The 22,947-nt window shown below is 45.5% G+C and overlaps 1 protein-coding gene across 1 annotated transcript in view; it reads left to right on the top strand.

Annotated features, from left to right (window-relative positions):
- Positions 1 to 22,947, top strand: part of LOC122934982 (ectonucleoside triphosphate diphosphohydrolase 6-like) — a 48,818-nt gene that overhangs the window by 22,151 nt on the left and 3,720 nt on the right. The window contains exons 10-13 of the mRNA XM_044290677.1: positions 8,840 to 8,941; positions 10,939 to 11,079; positions 11,285 to 11,341; positions 21,489 to 21,601. Of these exons, the coding sequence (XP_044146612.1) occupies positions 8,840 to 8,941; positions 10,939 to 11,079; positions 11,285 to 11,341; positions 21,489 to 21,601 (413 nt within the window). The remainder of the gene's footprint in view (positions 1 to 8,839; positions 8,942 to 10,938; positions 11,080 to 11,284; positions 11,342 to 21,488; positions 21,602 to 22,947) is intronic.

Below are 22,947 nucleotides of genomic sequence, written 5' to 3' on the forward strand. Positions count from 1 at the left end.
TGTTCTTTATTAAAAAGGGAAATAATTGTATTCTGTACATGTGAATTATCTGAAGACATTTATGATGCTGTATGATCTCTGCAGACACTGAAAGTGTAGGCTCACATTTGAAGAAGCAACACTTTTAGTCAATAACATAATGGCCAACTCTCTAGCATACTGAAATGATTGTAATTTCTGTCCTCAGGGCTGGAAATCAGGAATTACTGTCTATTTAACCAGTCCATAGATGACCAGTTTGCAAGTCCATATCTGCATAGGATCTTCTCTTTACAGGCACCATAAGATGCTGAAGTTATAATGAAATGCAACATTACAGCGAGCATTTTGTGGGCCAGGGTTTTAGAGGGGTTTTTCAGCTGGGCAAAATTTTAGTAGAGTGCATAGAATAGTTAAAATCTCCTGCCACTCCCTTTTCAGACACCTGCCAGGTCCCCATTGATTCTTGGTCCGGTCTCTGGCTGAGCGGACCCTTCCCTCATGTAATCACTAGCTGAGGTGGGTCACCACTGCACCCAGTGATTGACTAAGCAGCAAAGCCCTCACCAAGAGGCAGGTACCCAGAAAATTTTGGAACAGGAGCAGTGGGCAATTAATTTATTTGTAATTTTTCTTTAACCACCCGGGATACTTTACTGAACGTATTGCCCCATTGTACAACCCTATTAACATTAGCGTAGGTGGTTAGGAGGACCATGGACCTGCAGTGTCAGATTATCAGGTAAAGTCCTTTTAGTTAGTTTTCAGGATATCCTGATCATTACTTGCTGGATTAATGGACCTTTACGTCAGATTCCATCCCTTATTCCAACACGAGCATTTAAAAACTCCATTATAAATTCAAAGTAAAGCTGTGGATAGTTGATCTCTATCCTCTTGGAACTTCCTGGATTACTGTAATTAAGAAAATCCAATAATGATTATTTATGCAGTTCCCTAATTCTAAATAAGCAGTGGGTTTGCCTGCAGGCTGGACATATACAGCCAGCCTAAGGCTAGGACAACATGGGAACTTTTGTTATACTATTCCTATTTGTGTACAGTTGTGTTTTTTTTTATTTTTTTTATCCTGTGTCAAAATTAAGCTCTGTAAAGGGTAGGGCTGGGCGATTTATTGAAAAAAATAAAAATAAATCTCGATTATTTTCCATTTAAGGATGATTATCAATTGTACACGCCTCCACAATGCCACTACCTGGAGGGTACCCACCTCTTCAGGGACAGGAGAACAACATGTTTTATACGCTGAGATCAGATTTTCCTGTCCCTCAGGTGGCAGGGATGGATCAGCATGGTTGCGCAGGGCCTTTAAGTTCTCCTGGTCTTTCAGTGGGCTCCTGCAGGAGGAAGGTTCCCGGATCAGTTTTAGAGTGCTCCTCCTTTCCCTCTGGCATAAGTCCGGTGTGTTGACTGCCCCGGGCTTCTGTACCTGTGTTTTTTGGACTGGAATCATTGGTGCGGTGGTTGGGGGCATTCTCAGGGCCAGGGAACGCTCCGATCTATACTAGCGGGTGCGGCACACTGTGGAACGCAGCATCGGCATGTGACGTCATTACGCCCTTCCCAGAAATGCTTGGGCCGGCGGCACCTGTGAAAAGGGAAAAACGCTAAGCTAGCCGTGCTCTGTAGTGCAGGATCGCGCGTCTTGGGAGCATTAATGGCGCTTGCCTCCTTCGGACTGCCAGCATGTCTGCCCTAGGTGATCTGGACCCTGCTAGAACGACCACCGACACCTCCAGCCCGGTAAGCCTCCTCCCTGAGGACATGTAATTTTTATTGATTTACCCTATATTAGTGCACAGGGTGTGGGATGTTCCCTATCTTCTTGGTGACTGCTCTTCTTTAAAAAAATAAAATAAAAAATATCCTCAGTTTCTGTGCTATGCTCCCCCACCCCTGTTGTTTTTTTAGGGGAAGGAGAGCTTAAAATCTTCTGGAGAACCGTCACAAAAAAGAAGATGCCAGATGTGTAAAAAGACGCTATCCTCTTCCACCAAAAAATCTTTGTCCCAAATACATAAATAGTGTGGTCTTAGAGGAATCCCCATCTATTGTGGGTACTTTAACATACTTAATTAAGGAAGAAATTGGAGCAGCCATTGATGCGAGATTGGCGGTAGTCTCTCCTAAACCTTCCACCTCCAGAGCGGTTCCCTCTGTGATTGATGAACATTTGTCCGATCTGGATGAGGAAGAAGCTTCTTCAGATACGGATTCTAGTATCTCTGAAGGCTACTCGGGTCGCCCATTGTGTTCCATAGAGGAAACCGAATCCTTACTTAAAACCATTAGGGCGACAATAAATTTAGAAGAGAACTAAAGAACCGTTATCCATCTAGGATCAGATGTTCTTAGGATTGGCGGAGAAAAAGAAAAGGGTTTTCCCAGTACACACCAATATTAAAAATTTAATCCAGAATGAATGGAAGGATCCTGAGAAAAGATAGGCGGCATCTAGGATATTTAAAAGAAAATATCCTTTTGCGGAGGATGATTCCAGCTCCTGGGATAAAGCCCCAAGGGTCGATGCATCAGTCTTTAGTATCTCCAAGATCTTTGCCGTTTGAAGACTAGGGGATCCTTAAGGATCCCATGGATAAGAAATGTGAGTCCCTGCTCAAGGACTCCCGGGAATCCTCTATAGCTAGGTTGCGTCCACTTATACAGCAAGTACCCTGTCTTTATGGCTGGCTCAATTAGAGGAACATATTCAGTCAGGCACTCCTAGAGAAGATATTCTATCCTCCATTCCGGTTTTAAAGCAGGCATCAAACTTCCTGGCAGGTGCCTTGGCAGATGTGTTGGAATTGTCGGCAAAATCTGCAGCCTTATTGAATGCCTCTCGTAGAGCGGTGTGGTTAAGGTCCTGGAATAGAGATTCGGCCTAAAAAAATAAGCTCTGTGCCATCCCATGTGAAGGGATCGTTTATTCGGGAAACCCTTAGATGATATTCTGGAGAAGGCTTCTGATAGGAAAAAAAGGCTTTCCTACGGAGTCAAAGTTTTTCCATCAGAAAAGTAATTTTCGCTCCCCGAGACGTCCTGGGTTTGATCAAAAAAGGAAGAATTCAGGGGCTTCATGAGTCTTCAAAGGAGAAAAATAAAGGATTCCTCTTCTCCAAGTGCCACCCAATGACGCCAGAAGTTCGGTCAGGGGGAGGGATAAAACAATTCTTTCAGGCCTGGGAACATATTCACGCCTCTTCCTGGGTGCTGTCTATAATAAGATCAGGATACTGGCTGAAACTATCAGGTACCTGGAAAATTTAAGATTAAAGGGAATCTGTCACCTGGTTTGACGATATTAAGCTCTCACCATTGCCATGTGTAATAAATTACCTTCTCTCCTGCAGTGGTTTTCTTTCTTATTTTCATGCTTTCGTTTTGCTAAAAAAGCGATCTTTGTGATATGCAAATGAACTCAGAAGGTGCCCAGTGGGGCGTTATTCTTCAGCCTCTGAGCCCAGTAACGCCCGCCTCCCCCCTCCCCTCCCCCCTGCAGGGCCTAGACTGCATTAGTTTATAGCCCAAGCACGCCTCCTCGCTATGTAGTAACCTCCCACAGTCTAGTTTAACGGCGCCGCCCCCTCTGGTACGTCAGCTAATTCATTCAAACCAGGCACCTTGATTCTTCAGTTAGTCCGGCTGAAATCTCGCGAAGTACCGCCTATTGCCTGCCCCTGTGCGATCCGACAGCTCCTGAGGGTAACAGAAATAAGACGTCACTTTTGAGGCTGTTGCACTCACGGTCGGTTCGCGCAGGCGGTACTGCGCCTGCGCAAGATTTCTGCTGGACTAACTGAAGATTCAAGGTTCCTGGTTTGAATTAATTAGCTGACATACCAGAGGGGGAGGTGCCGTTAAACTAGACTGTGGGAGGTTGCTACATAGCAAGGAGGCTTGCTTGGGCTATAAACTAAGGCAGGCTAGGCCCTGCAGGGGGGGGGGGGGCGTTACTGGGCTCAGAGGGTGTAGAATAACGCCCCACTGGGCACCTTCTGGGTTCATTTGCATATCACGAAAGCCTGAAAATAAGAAGGAAAACCACTGCAGGAGAGAAGGTAATTTATTACACATGGCAATGATGAGAGCTTAATATGGTCAAACCAGGTGACAGATTCCCTTTAAAGGGAGAAAGACAGGAGGAGTTAGAATCTCAGATCACGCTTCTCCTACAAAAAGAAGCAATAATCCAAGTTCCTCCAGAAGAAGAGAAGAAAGGCTTCTACAATTCTTCTAATAAAGAAACCGGACGGATCATTCCGGGCAATCATAAATCTGAAGAGTTTAAACAAATTTATAACATACTGTCTCCATCTTGAATCTCTTGTAAGGTCCACGATCAATCTATTATCCAAAGACTGGGTTATGGCAACAATAGACCTCTCCGATGCTTAGTCATATTCCGATCCATCTAGATCACCAGAGATATTTAAGGATGGCGGTTTGGGTTCAGTCCTTACCAGTTCCAGGTCCTTCCTTTTGGCCTATGCTCTGCCCCAAGAGTGTTTACAGAGGTCATGGCGGAGATTTCAGATTTTTTCCATCTGTCAAAAATTATTTTGATTCCATACCTAGACGACTTATTGATTGCGGCGCCAACGACAGAATCTCTCCGGTTTCAGATGCAGATAGTAATCCAGACTTAGTCAGACCTAGGTTAGATCATCAATATGCAGAAGTCGAATCTACTTCCAGATCATCGGAAAGTGTTTGTTTCTAGGAGTATTTCTGGATTCTCGCCTAATGTCCTCCTTCCTTCCGGTCAAAAAGCAGAAAGATCTGATTCAGAAGATCTCAAAATTTGCACAAAACCTCCATAAGAGAAATCATGACAATTCTAGGTCTCATGATGTCCCCAGTACCTTCAGTAAAATGGGCTCAGTCCCACTCAAGAACTCTAGTCATTCCTTTTACATTCCTGGGATCGAAGACAGACATAGTTGAACAAAAGATTCAAGATCCCGCTCTCTGACTTGGTGGCTCAAAAGGGAAAATCTTTCCAGAGGTGTGGAATCAGAGTTGGGGGGCTCATCAGAACGTCAAAATGTGTCAGGGATCATAGACAAAGATCCTTGTCCAGTTATCTTCCAACCTGCGAGAGCTCCATGTAGTTTGGCCGGCCCTGAAGTTTTTCGCTCCATCTTTAGTCCAAAGTCATGTGAAGATACTTTCAGACAACTCAACCACAGTGGCGTACATAAACAAGTGGGTGGGTGATGGGGGGGGACAAGAAGTCATCCCCTGTTTGCGGTAGCAGAATTTTATTTTTTTTGTTTGGGCCAAGACGAACCTAAGATCTCTGATGGAGGTTCATATAAAAGGAAAAGAAAATCATCTGGTGGATTTCCTGAGCAGAAAGAGGGTGAAGCAGGGAGAATGGAGCCTGAACCAGAAAGTGGTCGATCAGACTTGTGCAAAATGGGGGATTCCATTGATAGATTTAGTTGCCTCAAGAAAAAACAGAAAAGTGAGCAATTTATTTTCCTTCCCCTACAGAGACTGTCCTCTACAGGTGGATGTGTTAGCATGCAGATGGCCAAAGGGTCTCCTGTACGCCTTCCCTCCCTTTTCCATGATCCCCAAGGCCTTGACATAGACTACAGAAGAGAAGGCTCATGTGATACTGATCGCTCCCTACTGGCCCAAGAGGGCCTGGTTTCCTATTTTCAAGAATCTGGCAGGAGAGAATTACTGGACCTTTCCTCTACTTCCATATCTGCTGTGCCAGGGTCCAGTCCCTCATGCCAGCATCCCTCAGCTTCATCTGACAGCCTGGAGTTTGAGCTTGCCATCTTAAGACGGAAAGGGTCTCAGACTCTCAGACAAGGTAATAAATACTTTAATGCAAAGTAGGAAACCAGTGACTTCCAAGATATATCTAAGATCCCGGAAGGCTTTTCTTTTGTTTGCTAATACCTCCTGGGATCCATCCATGCCTCCAGATCTGGGACTGGTCCTAGATTTTCTCCAATCAGGTCTGGACAAAGGTCTTAGAGTAAGTACACTGAAGTTTCAGGTGGCTGCGTTAAGTGCCTTCATGGGGGTAAGGTTGGCTGATGCAGATCTGATTAGAAGATTTTTTTTTTAAGGGTGGTAATAGATTCCACCTAAACTTTAGATGCTCTGTCACTCCGTGGGATTTAAATCTAGTCTTGTCTGTCCTCCATGGATTCTCCCTTTTGAGCCTATTCAGGATTAATCTAAGAGCCTTTTGACTTTTAAAGGGAACCTGTCGCCTCGAAAACACATTTTAAACCGACATCATTAACTTACAGTAGCCCCCAGTTTGTTCCTAATCATGTTTTTCATTCCTCCACTGGTTGTTGTATACCTTTATTAAAAAAACGCTGTTTTAATCTGTGTTTTCACTATCCTCAGAGTCAGCTTGAAGTCAAGGGGGCAGCGACCTCCTTGCTTCAAGTCAAGCTAAGCCCGCCCCTTACCCATCCTCCCTTCACTGTGATTGACATCCTGCTGTGAGGCTGGGATCATGCAAGTCTCGCGCATGCGCGGTGCGGTCCTTGTCACTTGGCAATCCCGGCTCCCGCATTCAGCCGGCCGCTTTCCTCTCTCTGTGCATGCGCCGGGCTTTTCCATCGTGCACGCCCGGCTGTTTTTTGCAGGTCAAGTTGTACGTTCCAACGCCACCATTTAATATTGCGTATGATGTAGTGGGAAGCGGGGAAAAAATTCCAAATGGGGTGAAATTGCAAAAAAAGCTATTCCACACAGTTTTTTGTATTTTTTTTTTTTACGACGTTCGATGTGCGATCAAACTGACCAGCTACTTTTATTCTACAGGTCAGTACGAATCCGGCAATACCTATTATATGTATAGTTTTTCTTGCGCTTTGATAGTGATAAAATAATACAAATCGGGGAAAAATATTTTTTATTTTTTCATCGCCATATTTTGACCCCTATAACTTTTTTGGTAATTATGTGTACTGAGCTGTTTGGGGGCTAATTTTTTGCGGGGTGATCTGAACTTTTCATTGCCATTCTGGGGTGTGTGTGTCACTTTTTATTTATTTAATTTTTTTGTAGAAAATGAAGCGACCAAAAACGGTGAATCGGCCATTTTGACACTTTTTTTCTGTTTGCCGTATGGGGAATATATTTTTATACTATGGACGTTTTCGCACATCGCGACACCCATTATGTGTATTTTATTTGATTAGAATTTTTTATTTTTATTTTCACTTTTTTTTTATTTATTTTTATAGTTCCCATAAGGAACTAAAACAAGCAGTCATTAGATTGCTATTCTCAAGCAGTCATTAGATTGCTATTCTCATAGACCCCAAAGCACTAGCATTGGAGTCTATGAGAAAATTTCTATTACAGGCAAGGGCTCCATAGGAAATGCTATGCAGGAGTCTCCTGTTATTCACAAAGACAGGGGCTGCTGCTCCTCCGATCGCCACGCGGTGGAGCCGGAGCATCACTGAAAGCGGGCGCTTCCAGTGTTTCACGCACTCAGATGCCGTGGTCAGGACTGACCACGGCATCTGAGGGGTTAAATGACCGTGATCTGCATTACTGCCGATTGCGGACATAAGCTGCGGGTGTCTGCTATAAGAAACAGCTGGCCACCAGTGGCTATGGCACCCGCTCCGCTCAGGAGCGGGCTCCATCTTTAAAGACTGGCCAGCGCCGTACTAGTACGTGCTGGTCGGGAAGGGGTTAAAAGGGCAACTCAATCAAATGCATTTGATTAATCGTCCAGGCATAGTACAGGAGTTATGATGGAATTGAGCTGCGACACATGGGTATGTTGATCTGCAGGCATTTCTGTGGACGATTCTGTCACCCACAAAATTATCTGTGTATGCCTAGCTGTATAATTTCCTTATAATTAACTTTAATTTAACTCTGACTTTGCACGATCTGCAACTCAAGTAGATTATGTTCTAGTGAGTCAGACTGCAGTCTTGCTAGTTACAGGGAGGATCTCGTCTGGGAGGCTAGGGCTACACGGCGTCATGTGTCACTGAAAAGTCACTCAACATTTTTTTGTAATTAGTCAATGGTGTCGCATTGCGTCATACTGTGACGCGACGGTCGCAAAAAATCCAAGTAGCATTTTTGTGCAACTCTTTCAGTGCGACACTATTGACTATCATTACTATAAATGTTGTGTGACTTTTCAGCAACGCATGTTGATGTGTAGCTGCACACTTTATCGTGCGACACGTCGCCTTGTAATCCTAGCCTAAAAGATTTCTTCAGTTCTGTCACATAGAAGTCTATGGAGAGGCATAGCTATGTTAAGGAGGAAGAGCACTGACCGCATTTGCTGTATAAGCACATCTTAGGCTACTTTCACACTTGCGTTCAGAGCGGATCCGTCTGGTGTCTGCACAGACTGATCCGCTCATATAATGCAGACGATGGGATCCGTTCAGAACGGATCCGTCTGCATTATAGTTTAGAAAAAATTCTAAGTGTGAAAGTTAGTCAGACGGATCCGTCCAGACTTTACATTGAAAGTCAATGGGGGACGGATCAGTTTGAAATTGAGCCATATTGTGTCAACTTCAAACGGATCCGTCCCCATTGACTTACATTGTAAGTCTGCACGGCCAAGCGGACACCCGAACGCTGCAAGCAGTGTTCGGGTGTCCGCCTGCTGAGCGGAGGACAAATGCTGCCAGACTGATGCATTTTGAGCGGATCCGCATCCACTCAGAATGTGTTAGGGCTGGACGGATGCGTTCGGGGCCGCTTGTGAGAGCCTTCAAACGGAACTCGCAAGCCGAGCCCCGAACGCTAATGTGAAAGTAGCCTAAAGTTGGAAAACTCAAATCTATTACTTTTTGTTCTTTTTTTGTAGTTAAGCCAGATGAAGAGTTAATAACGCCTTGTTTAACACCGGACTATGTCACAGAATTTAACCATGCAGGAATAACTTACAAAGTAAAGGGACAGAATAACGGTATGTATATCCCTTATGTGAACGTGTATTGTAGTGTGATAAATTATATATTATGCATACATTGAGCTGTTTTATCCAGATTACTTACCAGCAGCCAAGGATACAAAATAATGCACTACCTTTTCGGTTAGGGTCTGTCATGTATTTCATTTAATTTTATTATATTCTATACACAAGTCTGTACAAGACTCACCTCTTCTCCAGCAATGCTACCCTGTTCTCCCTACCGCTGCATCCATGACGTCATGTTGTTAGCTGCATCGGTGACATGTCTGTATACTACACACCGCAGATGCCAGTTATTGGATGCAGCCATCACGTGCCATATACCGATCCAGGGTGACAGTCCCGGATTTCAGTAGCTATCCTGCAGACCTGGGAGGGCCCCCTCTTAACTGTCCGTCTGTCCTTAGGACGCAGAGACAGCTGATTGCAGTGGTTAATCAGGGAGCAAGGGATTGGGCACACATTTAATAGGTATGTAACTGTGCAGACTTTATTTTATAAATCTATACACATGTAGTGCTGTGTTTGTATAGATACGAATTGGGAGGTGTTAGTTCAAAAGTTGGGAGGTCTGCGGTGGTGTAAATAGCAGGGAGAAACAGGTAAGTGTAGGTTGATATTTTATTTTATGATATTAAGTAGCTTTTATGAATGCTGACAACCATGTTCATGCAAAACAACAATATTTAAGGGGTTCTGCAGTTTTTTTAAACTCGTGATCTATCCTCTGGATAGATCATCAGCATCTGATCGGCGTGGGTCCGACACCTGGGACCCCTGCCGATCAGCTGTTTGAGAAGGCAGAGGAGCTGGCAATAGGGCCGTGGCCTTCTCGCTGTTTACCGCAGGCCCAGTGATGTCATGACTCTTATCAGTGGGCAGGGATAAGCTCCATTCAAGTGAACAGAGCTCAGCCCCGCCCAGTCATGACGTCACTGGGCCTGCGGTAAACAGCGAGAAGGCCGTGGCGCTACTGCCAGCACCTCTGCCTTCTCAAAAAGCTGATCGGTGGGGGTCCCGGGTGTCGAACTCCCGACGATCAGATGCTGATGATCTATCCAGAGGATGGATAGATCCGTTTAAAAAAAAACTGCAGCACCCATTTAAGCTTCGTTCCCATCACCATTCAGCCATTTCGTTCTCCTGCTCCGTTTAGGAGCAGGGGAACGGAAAGACGGATTAGCACGTAACTGAGCAGAACGGAACCTAAGGACCCCATAGACTATAATTGGGTCCGTTAGGTTTCTGCTCAGAAAAAGATTTTGAAGCGGAGGCAAAAGTAGTGCATGGGGAACGGAAAGGCTGAACGGTGATGTGAACGAAGCCTTACTGTTCAGTTCATTAAAAAAAATATTTGTCTAGTTATTGTTAAATATTAGTAATTGTTTTAAGTCCTTTCATAGAACATCCACTTAATGCATCCAGTCCTGGTGGTCACACATGCCCAATAACCCAATCCTTCATCCCAGTTCCTGTTTTGTGCAGGCATTCGTGTTTGTACAGGCTGCCTAATAAGAACGGGCGCACTAAAAGCAACTTTGTCTTGCTAGCACTGAACACATTAGGTGGATGTTCTGAAAAGGGAATTAAAGGGTTACTCTTGTCTCAGGATGACCCCCTCCCTGGCCTGGATTCAGTGGCAGGAGAAGGATGGAGTTATAGAAATAGCCAACAGGCCTGTAGTACAGTTTTAATAGCTCCCATAGAAAAATAACTGGGAGTTACGGACACAGTGTAGCACAGTCTACCTGGCTGTTAATGCAGCATCCAGGCCGCCAAAGGTTAGGGAGGGCATTCCGAGATAGGAATACCACTTTAAAAGAACATCGGGGAACATCATAACAAGTATATTACTGCAGTATTAAGCCATAGGAGGAATTGTTTTTATATCATTCAAATTTAAAAATTGTTCTGTTTTGTGTGATCTGACAGAGAAAACTTGAATATTACATTTAAAAAAAGTTTTATTTTTTTCCCATGTTCTTGTGCAGTAAAATCTTTATATGAATCATGCTGTAAAAGTGTAGCAACGCTGCTGACCAACAAAGTAAACCACGCTGACGAAGTGGCAACTGTGTTCTTTTATGCCTTTTCTTATTATTTTGATCGGGCTGAGGACACACATTTAATAGGTATGTAACCGCAGGCTTTATTTTATAAATCTATTCACATATTTATAGTGGTGTGTGTGTGTGTACACACACACACACGATGAGGCAGCCATTTTGAACTTAGCTAAGGTTTTTCTAATGAGAAGGGATTGTGTGATTCATCAATCTTGGCTCCCTTCACCAAATAATGCATATACCGTATATAAATATGGTTTTGTTTTTTTAGATCCAAGTGTTGGTGGCTATGTAAAAGTGAGAGATTTTGAAACGGCAGCCATAAAAGGTGAGTCACTTTGAAATGAATTCTAGCTGGTTTCTCTTAAAAAGGTTGATGTTTAGAGACCTATGATATTATTTATATACTGTATTTTTTGCCCCATAAGACGCACTTTTTCTTCCCCCAAAATGGGGGAGAAATGCCCCTGCGTCTTATGGGGCGAATGCGTGCAGTTTAGAGCGAGCGGGGACTCGGGGAGGGACTGGGAGGAGGAGCTGGGGGCTGGCAATAGCGGCGGGGCGGTGCAGTCAGTGTAATATAGCACCGCCCCGCCGCTCCGGTAAAATCAGATGTCATATTGAATTAATACTTATTAAACATGCCCCCTTAGTCCTATTACTACCTTACTTCCTAATCGCGGCAGTAGAATTCAGGCAGGCCGGGCGGGCGGGCGGCAGCGTAACTCTTGTCACGTTCTACACAAGCGATTAGGATTTAAGGTAGTAATAGGACTGAAGGGGCATGTTTAATTAGTATTAATTGAATAGGACATTATATTTTAGTATACTGGCGGGGGGGGCGGGGGGGTGTCGATCTGTGGATGGCACAGTTATGGGCTGGGGGGGGGTCTGTGGATGGCACTGTTATGGGCTGGGGGTCTGTGGATGGCACATATATAACAGTGCCACCCACAGACCCCCCCCCCTGTAACAGTGCCATCCACAGATCCCCCTGTTACAGTGCAAGCCACAGATGCCCCCCATAACAGTGTCCGTCATCCACAGATGCCCCCCATAACAGTGTCCGTCATCCACAGATGCCCCCCATAACAGTGTCCGTCATCCACAGATGCCCCCCATAACAGTGTCCGTCATCCACAGATGCCCCCCATAACAGTGTCCGTCATCCACAGATGCCCCCCATAACAGTGTCCGTCATCCACAGATGCCCCCCATAACAGTGTCCGTCATCCACAGATGCCCCCCATAACAGTGTCCGTCATCCACAGATGCCCCCCATAACAGTGTCCGTCATCCACACAGTGCTCCAGACTACCAGACTAAAAAAAATACCTGGTAGCCATTGGCTCCTGAACTGAAAAATTTAGGAGCCAAATCAAAGTTTTAGTCGCCAAATCGAAACCGAATCAAAATTTTGGTATTGTGACAACGCTACTCCGATCAGATCGGCATACGGTTGTTTTGATTCAAAATTTTGATTCGCTTTCTTCACCATAAAAAAGTATTGCGATACTCAATACCGCGCAAAAAAAAAAAAAAACACACCAAAAAAAGCCGCGTGCATTTCGCATTTTATGAAAGGTTCGGCCCATAATAGAACAGTCCTATCCTATTTTTTGGGGTGACAAGGTGACAAAAAAATGGTGAATGCTCATATAATTTAATAGTTTGGACAGCACTGTGTAATATGTTTATTTATTCTTTATATGTAAAATTGGGAAAGGGGGATTTAAACTTAATATTTTAGGGTACTTTCACACTAGTGTTTTTCTTTTCCGGCATAGAGTTCCGTCCTAGGGGCTCAATATCGGAAAAGAACTGATCAGGCATATCCCCATGCATTCTGAATGGAGAGTAATCCGTTCAGGATGCATCAGGATGTCTTCAGTTCAGTCATTTTGACTGATCAGGCAAAAGATAAAACCGCAGCATGCTACGGTTTTATCTCCGGCGAAAAAAAAAATGAAGATTTGCCTGAATGCCGGATCCAGCATTTTTTCCCATAGGAATGTATTAGTGCCGGATCTGGCATTCAAAATACCGGAATGCACCCGCACTAAATCCGGACCCATTCACTTCTATGGGGCTGTGCACATGAGGGGTGATTTTCACACATCACTTGTGCGTTGCGTGAAAATCGCAGCATGCTCTATGTTGTGTGTTTTTCACGCAACGCAGGCCCCATAGAAGCTAATGGGGCTGCGTGAAAATCGCAAGCATCCGCAAGCAAGTGCGGATGCGGTGCGATTTTCACTCATGGTTGCTAGGATGAAAGTCTATTCACTGTATTATTTTCCCTTATGACATGGTTCTAAGGGAAAATAATAGCATTCTTTAATACAGAATGCATAGTAGAAGGTCAATATAATTAACATTGGTGGCGCAGTGCGCCCCCCCATCACCCCAGTATGATAAACATTGGTGGCGCAGTGCGCCCCCCCAATATGAGAAACATTGGTGGCGCAGTGCGCACCCCCCCCAACACCCCAGTATAAGAAACATTGGTGGCGCAGTGCGCACCCCCCCAACACCCCAGTATAAGAAACATTGGTGGCGCAGTGCGCACCCCCCCAACACCCCAGTATAAGAAACATTGGTGGCGCAGTGCGCACCCCCCCAACACCCCAGTATAAGAAACATTGGTGGCGCAGTGCGCACCCCCCAACACCCCAGTATAATAAACATTGGGGGGCGCAGTGTGCCCCCTCAATATAATAAACATTGGTGGCGCAGTGTGCACCCCCCCCCCCCCCCCCAAAACCCCAGTATAATAAACATTGGTGGTGCAGTGTGCCCCCCCCCTCAATATAATGAACATTGGTGGCGCAGTGGGCAGTGCCAATGAGGGTTAAAAAAAAATAATAATTAACTCACCTCCTCCAATTGATCGTCTCCTGTTCTTTCTTCAGGACCTGTGGTGACATCACTGTGCTCATCACATGATACATCACATGATTCATCACCATGGTAATGGACCATGTGATGAGCTCAGTGACATCACCACAGGTCCTGAAGAAACAACAGGAGACCGGCAGCTATGCGATCAACTGGAGGAGGTGAGTTAATTTTTTTAAATTATTTTTTAACCCTCATTGGCACTTCCCACTGTGCCACCAATGTTTCTTATACTGGGGGGGGGCACACTGTGCCACCAATGTTTCCTATACTGGGGTGTTGGGGGGGCACACTGTGCCACCAATGTTTCTTATACTGGGGTGTTGGGGGGGGGGGGCACACTGTGCCACCAATGTTTCTTATACTGGGGTGTTGGGAGAGGCACACTGTGCCACCAATGTTTCTTATACTGGGGTGTTGGGAGAGGCACACTGTGCCACCAATGTTTCTTATACTGGGGTGTTGGGGGGGCACACTGTGCCACCAATGTTTCTTATACTGGGGTGTTGGGGGGCACACTGTACAAGGAGTCTAAGAAAGAATCGAATGAGTCACTAACTAAGGCCTCATGCACACTACAGTTTTTTTTCATGGTCCGCAAAAACGGGGTCCGTGATCCGTGACCGTTTTTTCGTCCGTGGGTCTTCCTTGATTTTTGGAGGATCCACGGACATGAAAAAAAAGTCGTTTTGGTGTCCGCCTGGCCGTGCGGAGCCAAACGGATCCGTCCTGAATTACAATGCAAGTCAATGGGGACGGATCCGTTTGATGTTGACACAATATGGTGCCATTTCAAACGGATCCGTCCCCATTGACTTTCAATGTAAAGTCTGGAGTTCTTTTATACCATCGGATTGGAGTTTTCTCCAATCCGATGGTATATTTTAACTTGAAGCGTCCCCATCACCATGGGAACGCCTCTATGTTAGAATATACTGTCGGATATGAGCTACTTCGTGAACCTCAGATCCGACAGTATATTCTAACACAGAGGCGTTCCCATGGTGATGGGGACGCTTCAGGTTAGAATACACTACAAACTTTGTACAAGACTGCCCCCTGCTGCCTGGCAGCACCCGATCTCTTACTGGGGGATATGATAGCACAATTAACCCCTTTAGGTGCGGCACCTAAAGGGGTTAATTGTACTATCATATTCCCCTGTAAGAGATCAGGGCTGCCAGGCAGCAGGGGGCTTACCCCCCCCCCCCTCCCTAGTTTGAATATCGTTGGTGGCACAGTGTGCCCCCACCATCGCCCCCCCCCTCCCTCTATTGTATTAAATCGTTGGTGGCACAGTGTGCCAACCACCATCGGCCCCCCTCCCTCCCTCTATTGTATTAAATCGTTGGTGGCACAGTGTGCCAACCACCATCGCCCCCCCCCCACCCTCCCTCTATAGCAGTAACATTGGTGGCAGTGTGCGGTCTCAACAGTAGAAGATTCATACTTACCTGCTTGCTGCTGCGATGTCTGTGTCCGGCCGGGAGCTCCTCCTACTGGTAAGTGAAAGGTCTGTGCGGCGCATTGCTAAAGAACTGTCACTTACCAGTAGGAGGAGCTCCCGGCCGTTCACAGACATCGCAGCAGCAAGCAGGTGAGTATGAATCTTCTACTGTTGAGACCGCACACTGCCACCAATGTTACTGCTATAGAGGGGGGGGGGGAGGGGCGATGGTGGTTGGCACACTGTGCCACCAACGATTTAATACAATAGAGGGAGGGAGGGGGGCCGATGGTGGTTGGCACACTGTGCCACCAACGATTTAATACAATAGAGGGAGGGAGGGGGGCCGATGGTGGTTGGCACACTGTGCCACCAACGATTTAATACAATAGAGGGAGGGAGGGGGGCCGATGGTGGTTGGCACACTGTGCCACCAACGATTTAATACAATAGAGGGAGGGAGGGGGGCCGATGGTGGTTGGCACACTGTGCCACCAACGATTTAATACAATAGAGGGAGGGGGGGGCGATGGTGGAGGCACACTGTGCCACCAACGATATTCAAACTGGGGAGGGGGGGGTCTGCCCCCTGCTGCCTGGCAGCCCTGATCTCTTACAGGGGAATATGATAGTACAATTAACCCCTTTAGGTGCCGCACCTGAAGGGGTTAATTGTGCTATCATATCCCCCTGTAAGAGATCGGGTGCTGCCAGGCAGCAGGGGGCAGTCTTGTACAAAGTTTGCAGTGTATTCTAACTAGAAGCGTCCCCATCACCATGGGAACGCTTCTGTGTTAGAATATACTGTCGGAAATGAGTTTTCACGAAGTGAAAACTTAGATCAGAAAAAGCTTTTATGCAGACGGATCTTCGGATCCGTCTGTATGAAAGCAACCTACGGCCACGGATCACGGACACGGATGCCAATCTTGTGTGCATCCGTGTTCTTTCACGGACCCATTGACTTGAATGGGTCCGTGAACCGTTGTCCGTCAAAAAAATAGGACAGGTCATATTTTTTTGACGGACAGGATACACGGATCACGGCCTCGGCTGCAAAACGGTGCATTTTCCGATTTTTCCACGGACCCATTGAAAGTCAATGGGTCCGCGAAAAAAAACGGCACAACGGCCACGGATGCACACAACGGTCGTGTGCATGAGGCCTAAGTCGGATCTTTAGTTCTTTTCACCTGTGACTCATTCGATTCTTTCTCCCTGTACTTGTCAGTGACTCAGAGCTACTAGTGCTCGCCTTGCCTCAGCTCTGATTGGTTGGTGGGCGGGGAGGGGAGGGGCTGGCAGAAGCAGCTTCCACTCTAGGATCAGATTACACTCCTCCCCAGCCCCTCCCCTCCCTGCTGCCAGCGTCTCACTCTCTGTGTGCTGTGACTCACTGACTGAGAAGAACATCGGCGGCGGGGCAGAGAACTATTATCTCCTGTGCCCGCGCTGTTCAACTGCAGAGCTGCCGCAGAGGGTCTAGTCGCAAATGGCGACAAGACTAAAAAGTCTTGTCGCCATTTGTGAATTCTAAGTCGCATTGGCGACCATTTTGGTCGCCATCTGGAGCCCTGCCACAGATGCCCCCCATAACAGTGTCCGTCATCCACAGATGCCCCCCATAACAGTGTCCGTCATCCACAGATGCCCCCCATAACAGTGTCCGTCATCCACAGATGCCCCCCATAACAGTGTCCGTCATCCACAGATGCCCCCCATAACAGTGTCCGTCATCCACAGATGCCCCCCATAACAGTGTCCGTCATCCACAGATGCCCCCCATAACAGTGTCCGTCATCCACAGATGCCCCCCATAACAGTGTCCGTCATCCACAGATGCCCCCCATAACAGTGTCCGTCATCCACAGATGCCCCCCATAACAGTGTCCGTCATCCACAGATGCCCCCCATAACAGTGTCCGTCATCCACAGATGCCCCCCATAACAGTGTCCGTCATCCACAGATGCCCCCCCATAACAGTGTCCGTCATCCACAGATGCCCCCCCATAACAGTGTCCGTCATCCACAGATGCCCCCCCATAACAGTGTCCGTCATCCACAGATCCCCCCATAACAGTGTCCGTCATCCACAGATCCCCCCCATAACAGTGTCCGTCATCCACAGATCCCCCCCATAACAGTGTCCGTCATCCACAGATCCCCCCCATAACAGTGTCCGTCATCCACAGATCCCCCCATAACAGTGTCCGTCATCCACAGATCCCCCCCATAACAGTGTCCGTCATCCACAGATCCCCCCCATAACAGTGTCCGTCATCCACAGATCCCCCCCATAACAGTGTCCGTCATCCACAGATCCCCCCCATAACAGTGTCCGTCATCCACAGATCCCCCCCATAACAGTGTCCGTCATCCACAGATCCCCCCCATAACAGTGTCCGTCATCCACAGATCCCCCCCATAACAGTGTCCGTCATCCACAGATCCCCCCCATAACAGTGTCAGTCATCCACAGATCCCCCCATAACAGTGTCAGTCATCCACAGATCCCCAGTAATAGTGCCATCCAGAGACCACCATTAGTTCCAAACTCACCAAACACACAGCACACCTTTTGGTTAAAAATATTTTTTTTCTTATTTTCCTCCCCAAAACCTAGGTGCGTCTTATGGGCCGGTGCGTCTTATAGGGCGAAAAATACGGTATTATTTTTTTTTAAAGCCTAATGCTCATGACTATATCCATTTTGTGGATTCACAAAATATGGATACCAGCCAAACGCATGTTGATACTGGAACTGGCTATACTTGTCAGCAAAACGGACAAGAATGGGGCATCCTACATAAAATCTTTGTGTGAGTGCGCTGTATCAGTGTGTGTGTGTACCCAGTTCTGCACTGGGCATGCGCGGCTGGGATCAGGACACAGCGCTATACACCCGCGCACACAGCGCTCCATAACTGTTTAACCCCTTCCACGCTGCTGTCCTTAGGACCAGGACCTGGAAGTGGTTAAATGGCCGTTTCAAGCAGAGTGTTAGCTCTGCCCTGCTGCCATCCTGAAAGGAGGGGGGGGGGGGTTGCTGCATGCTCTGCCATCTTGAAAGGGGGGGTGTGTGTGTAGGGGTGGGGTATTAACCCTTCAAGCATCGGGCTGCTGCTCCCTCCCCCATCAAGCCGTCGCGATGGTTACCATGGCACAGGCATCCGGTTTGCCGTGGTATAAGCCTGATCAGGCTTAGGGATCGTTCCTCAAAAAAATGTGCTCCATATGTATTCCGTTTCCGTATTTCCATTCCATTCAAAGATAGAACATGTCCTATTATTGCCCGCAAATCACGTTCCGTGGCTCTATTCAAGTCTATGGGTCCGCAAAAAAAACAGAACACATACGGAATGTACTCCGTATGTCTTCCGTATCTGTTCCGTTTTTGCTGAACCATCTATTGAAAATGTTATGCCCAGCCCAATTTTTTCTATGTAATTACTGTATACTGTATATGCCATACGGAAAAACGGAACGGAACCACTACTGAAACAAAAAATGGATCAGTTAAAAACGGCCCGAAAAACACTGAAAAAGCCATACAGTCGTGTGAACGAGCCCTTAGTGTGAGTCCAGTACACTGCAGTACACTATATAGTGTACTGCAGTGTATTGTAAGCCATCCGACCCACTGGATCTTCAAGAACCAAGTGGGTCTGGGTCCCAAAAAAGTAAAAAAAAAAAAAAAAAGAAATTAATTAAAAAAAAAATCCTATATCCACACATAATTGGGTAAAAATGTAAAAAACACTAAACAGGTTTGGTATTGCCACGTCCGTAAGGACCTGATCTATAAAAGGATCATGTTACTTTTACCGCATGGTGAACACCATAAAAAATAAAAACTATGATGGAATTGCAATTTTGCCCACCGCACTTCCCAAAAAATTGTATAAAAAGTGATAAAAAAAGGTCATATGTATCCAAAATTAGCCCCAATCAAACCATGACCTCATCCCACAAAAAATGAGCCCCTACATAAGCCAATCGTCCAAAAAATGAAAAAATATGGCTTTCAGAAAATAGACACAAAAACATGATTTTTATTTTTTTCCAAACCATGCTTTTATTGAATAAAATAAAGTTAAAAAAATGCACACGTTAGCTATCAGCATGTCCGTAACGACCTGCTCTATAAAAAATAAAAACATGTGATTCAACCCATCTGGTGAACACCATAAAAAAATAAAAATGTGCCCAAAAAATCCATTTTTTTCTTTTATCCTCTTACATCACAAAAAGTGTAATACCAAGCGATCAAAAATTCATATGTGCCCCAAAATGGTACCAATCAAACCATCATCTCTTCCAGCAAAAAACGAGACTCTACCTAAGACAATTGCCCAAAAAATTGTAAAAAATATGGCTTTCAGAAAATGGAAAAAAAAATTGTGTAAATACAAAATAACATAAAAAAAAATAGACTTGATAGGTATTGCCGCATCGTTACCTGCTCTATAAAAATATCACATTATCTACTCTGTCAGGTGAACATTGTAAAAAAACAGCCAGAACAAAAGTACAGTTGTGAACTATTGTGTAATCCTATTTTTGTAGTATAGTTCTGTAGTGGTAAGTTTGCTGCCTGCTATACAGAAGGTATGGGGTTCAATTCTCAGAGACTATTAAGGCAATTACTCCAGTAAATGTCGCCAGTAATGCCCTCATAATATCCTTGGCCCTAGTGATCATGCAAGAAAGAAAAAGCAGCTCTGCCCTCACTAACTAATATCTGTAACATGCTATGTGGGTGGTTGCCAAAAACAGACGTGTGTAAGAGAATTTCCTTAGCAGCTGTTCCCTCATATATATTTACGTGACTCAAATGACCCCCTTAACAGAGAGTGATGCACATAATAGTGCTGTATTTCCCAGTATTTGCAGTATAATACAAGCACAATTTACATGGATTATATGAAAGCCAGAGAGTGGTTGTCATACTGGCTATCTATACATTGCAGTAACACCACTGCTCTCCCCATGTACTAAATATGAGCACCATAAATGACCTTTTCATTGCTGTTCCATGCACATCTGTGTTCACGGCTGCTGTTCTCCTCTATTACTTGATTCACTATTGCTGTTATAGAAGTTTAGAAGAGAAGGTGACTGTCTGCAGTCCCAGGTGAAATACAGTACAGACCAAAAGTTTGGACACGCCTTCTCATTCAAAGAGTTTTCTTTATTTTCATGATTATGAAGGCATCAAAACTTTGAATTAACACGTGGAATTACCGTATATACATAACAAAAAAGCGTGAAACAACTGAAAATATGTTATATTCTAGGTTCTTCAAATTAGCCACCTTTTGCTTTGATTACTGCTTTGCACACTCTTGGCATTCTCTTGATTAGCTTCAAGAGGTAGTCACCTGAAATGGTCTTCCAACAGTCTTGAAGGAGTTCCCAGAAATGCTTAGCACTTGTTGTCCCTTTTGCCTTCACTCTGCGCTCCAGCTCACCCCAAACCATCTTGATTGGGTTCAGGTCCGGTGACTGTGGAGGCCAGGTCATCTGGCGCAGCACCCCATCACTCTCCTTCATGGTCAAATAGCCCTTACTTTCAAAGTTTTCCCAATTTTTCGGACTGACTGACCTTCATTTCTTAAAGTAATGATGGCCACTCGCTTTTCTAACAGTCTATTCAGTAGGACTATCAGCTGTGTATCGACCTGACTTCTCCTCAACGCAACTGATGGTCCCAACCCCATTTATAAGGCAAGAAATCCCACTTATTAAACCTGACAGGGCACACCTGTGAAGTGAAAACCATTTCAGGTGACTACCTCTTGAAGCTCATCAAGAGAATGCCAAGAGTGTGCAAAGCAGTAATCAAAGCAAAAGGTGGCTACTTTGAAGAACCTAGAATATGACATATTTTCAGTTGTTTCACACTTTTTTGTTATGTATATAATTCCACATGTGTTCATAGTTTTGATGCCTTCAGTGTGAATCTACAATTTTCATAGTCATGAAAATAAAGAAAACTCTTTGAATGAGAAGGTGCGTCCAAACTTTTGGTCTGTACTGTACATTCATTTACACACATTCTGTGGATTTTATAATGTATGCCCTTTTTATGTAGAAATGTCTACATTTCTTTTTTTCCATTTGACTTAGAATGTACAAATATGGAAAAGACTGCAGGCAGCAATCCTTACCTCTGTATGGATCTAACGTATATAACACACCTTCTTCAGGATCTTGGTTTTCCAAAAGACAAGCGCTTAAAGGTAACGTGACTCTTTTTCAGTGTTGTACCTTTTATTTTGATATATCCCTGGACCACCTTCTATGAGCCAGAATGGAGAGCTTCACTTTAAGAGCAGCTCACATTCTGGTGGACTCAAGCCCCCTTGTAATACATGGATGGCCATTCTTCTGAGTGGCCACCATGTAATACTACATTTGCTTGGTTGGCAGCAGCTTTCCCCCCCGTAAATTTGCTGTTTGCCAGGATTGCTGGGAACGGCATACAGGTCAACTGGGATCCTGTTTAGAGACAACCTCTTTAAGGTCCTGTATTTAAAGGGGTTGTCCGGGTTCAGAGCTGAACCAGGACATATCCCCTTCCTCACCTAGGCAGTCCCTATGACATGAGCATCGAGGCATTTAATGCTTCGATGCTCTCCCTTGCCCTGTGCTGCATCACCCAGAGCAAGGGCTTTTTTTGTTTATATTTTTCCACTGCTAGGCGGAGGCTTCTGCCTAGCAGTGTTCTCGGTGACATCACCAGCTCTGATGGGCAGGCTTTAGCACTGCCATAGCCGTTTTACAGCCTAGGGCTGTGCTAAAGCCCGGCCATTAGTTCCGGTGACGTCACCAGGCTCTCTGCTAGGCGGAAGCCTCCTCCTAGCTTTTTTTTTTCAAGAGCCTGGTACATCACTGAATCTCCAGGAAAAAGCCCCTACCCTGCGCGATTCAGCACAGGGCAAGAAAGTTCATGGAACCATTTCATGTCAGGGAGGCTGAGTGGGGGAAGAAGGGGATATGTCCGCGTTCAGCACTGAACCCAGACAACCCCTTTAAGTTTACGATACAGTTTTTCTATAGTTATTATGACTCATTCAGAACATGGCCTTGGTCTCTGCTGTTTTTTCCATTTTCTCCCACTCACACCCTTCTTTCTTCATTTTTATCCTCTAATTGCTATTTCTTGAGCGCTCTCCTGCTTTGCTTTTTCCTCTAGGATGGAATAACTATATTTCATGTATGTCACTGTGGTACATGACTTTCGTGGCACTTGAATCAAACCTGTCAGGGGGTTTTTGCTGCCCAATCAGAGCAGAATACAGTATGATAGGAGAGGCTGAGCTGTGTGATATATAGGTTTATATGATTTGGAGCAGGATTTCTTACTAAAAAGCAGAGTGCCCTGACAGGACTCCTAGGACAGACAGTGAGAGTCCTGATTACCCTGCCTACACAGTCTGATTGATGGATCCCCCTGTATCAGTGTGTGTGTATAGAGATGGCTATCAACCATTGTGGGGGATAATCAGGACTCTCGTTGTCTTTCCTAGGAGTCTCATCAGTCAGGGTTGGAACTACGTCTGTAGAGGCCGTAGCATTTGCTTTG

The sequence above is a fragment of the Bufo gargarizans genome, chromosome 4, assembly GCF_014858855.1.
Source record: "Bufo gargarizans isolate SCDJY-AF-19 chromosome 4, ASM1485885v1, whole genome shotgun sequence".
NCBI lineage: Eukaryota > Metazoa > Chordata > Amphibia > Anura > Bufonidae > Bufo > Bufo gargarizans.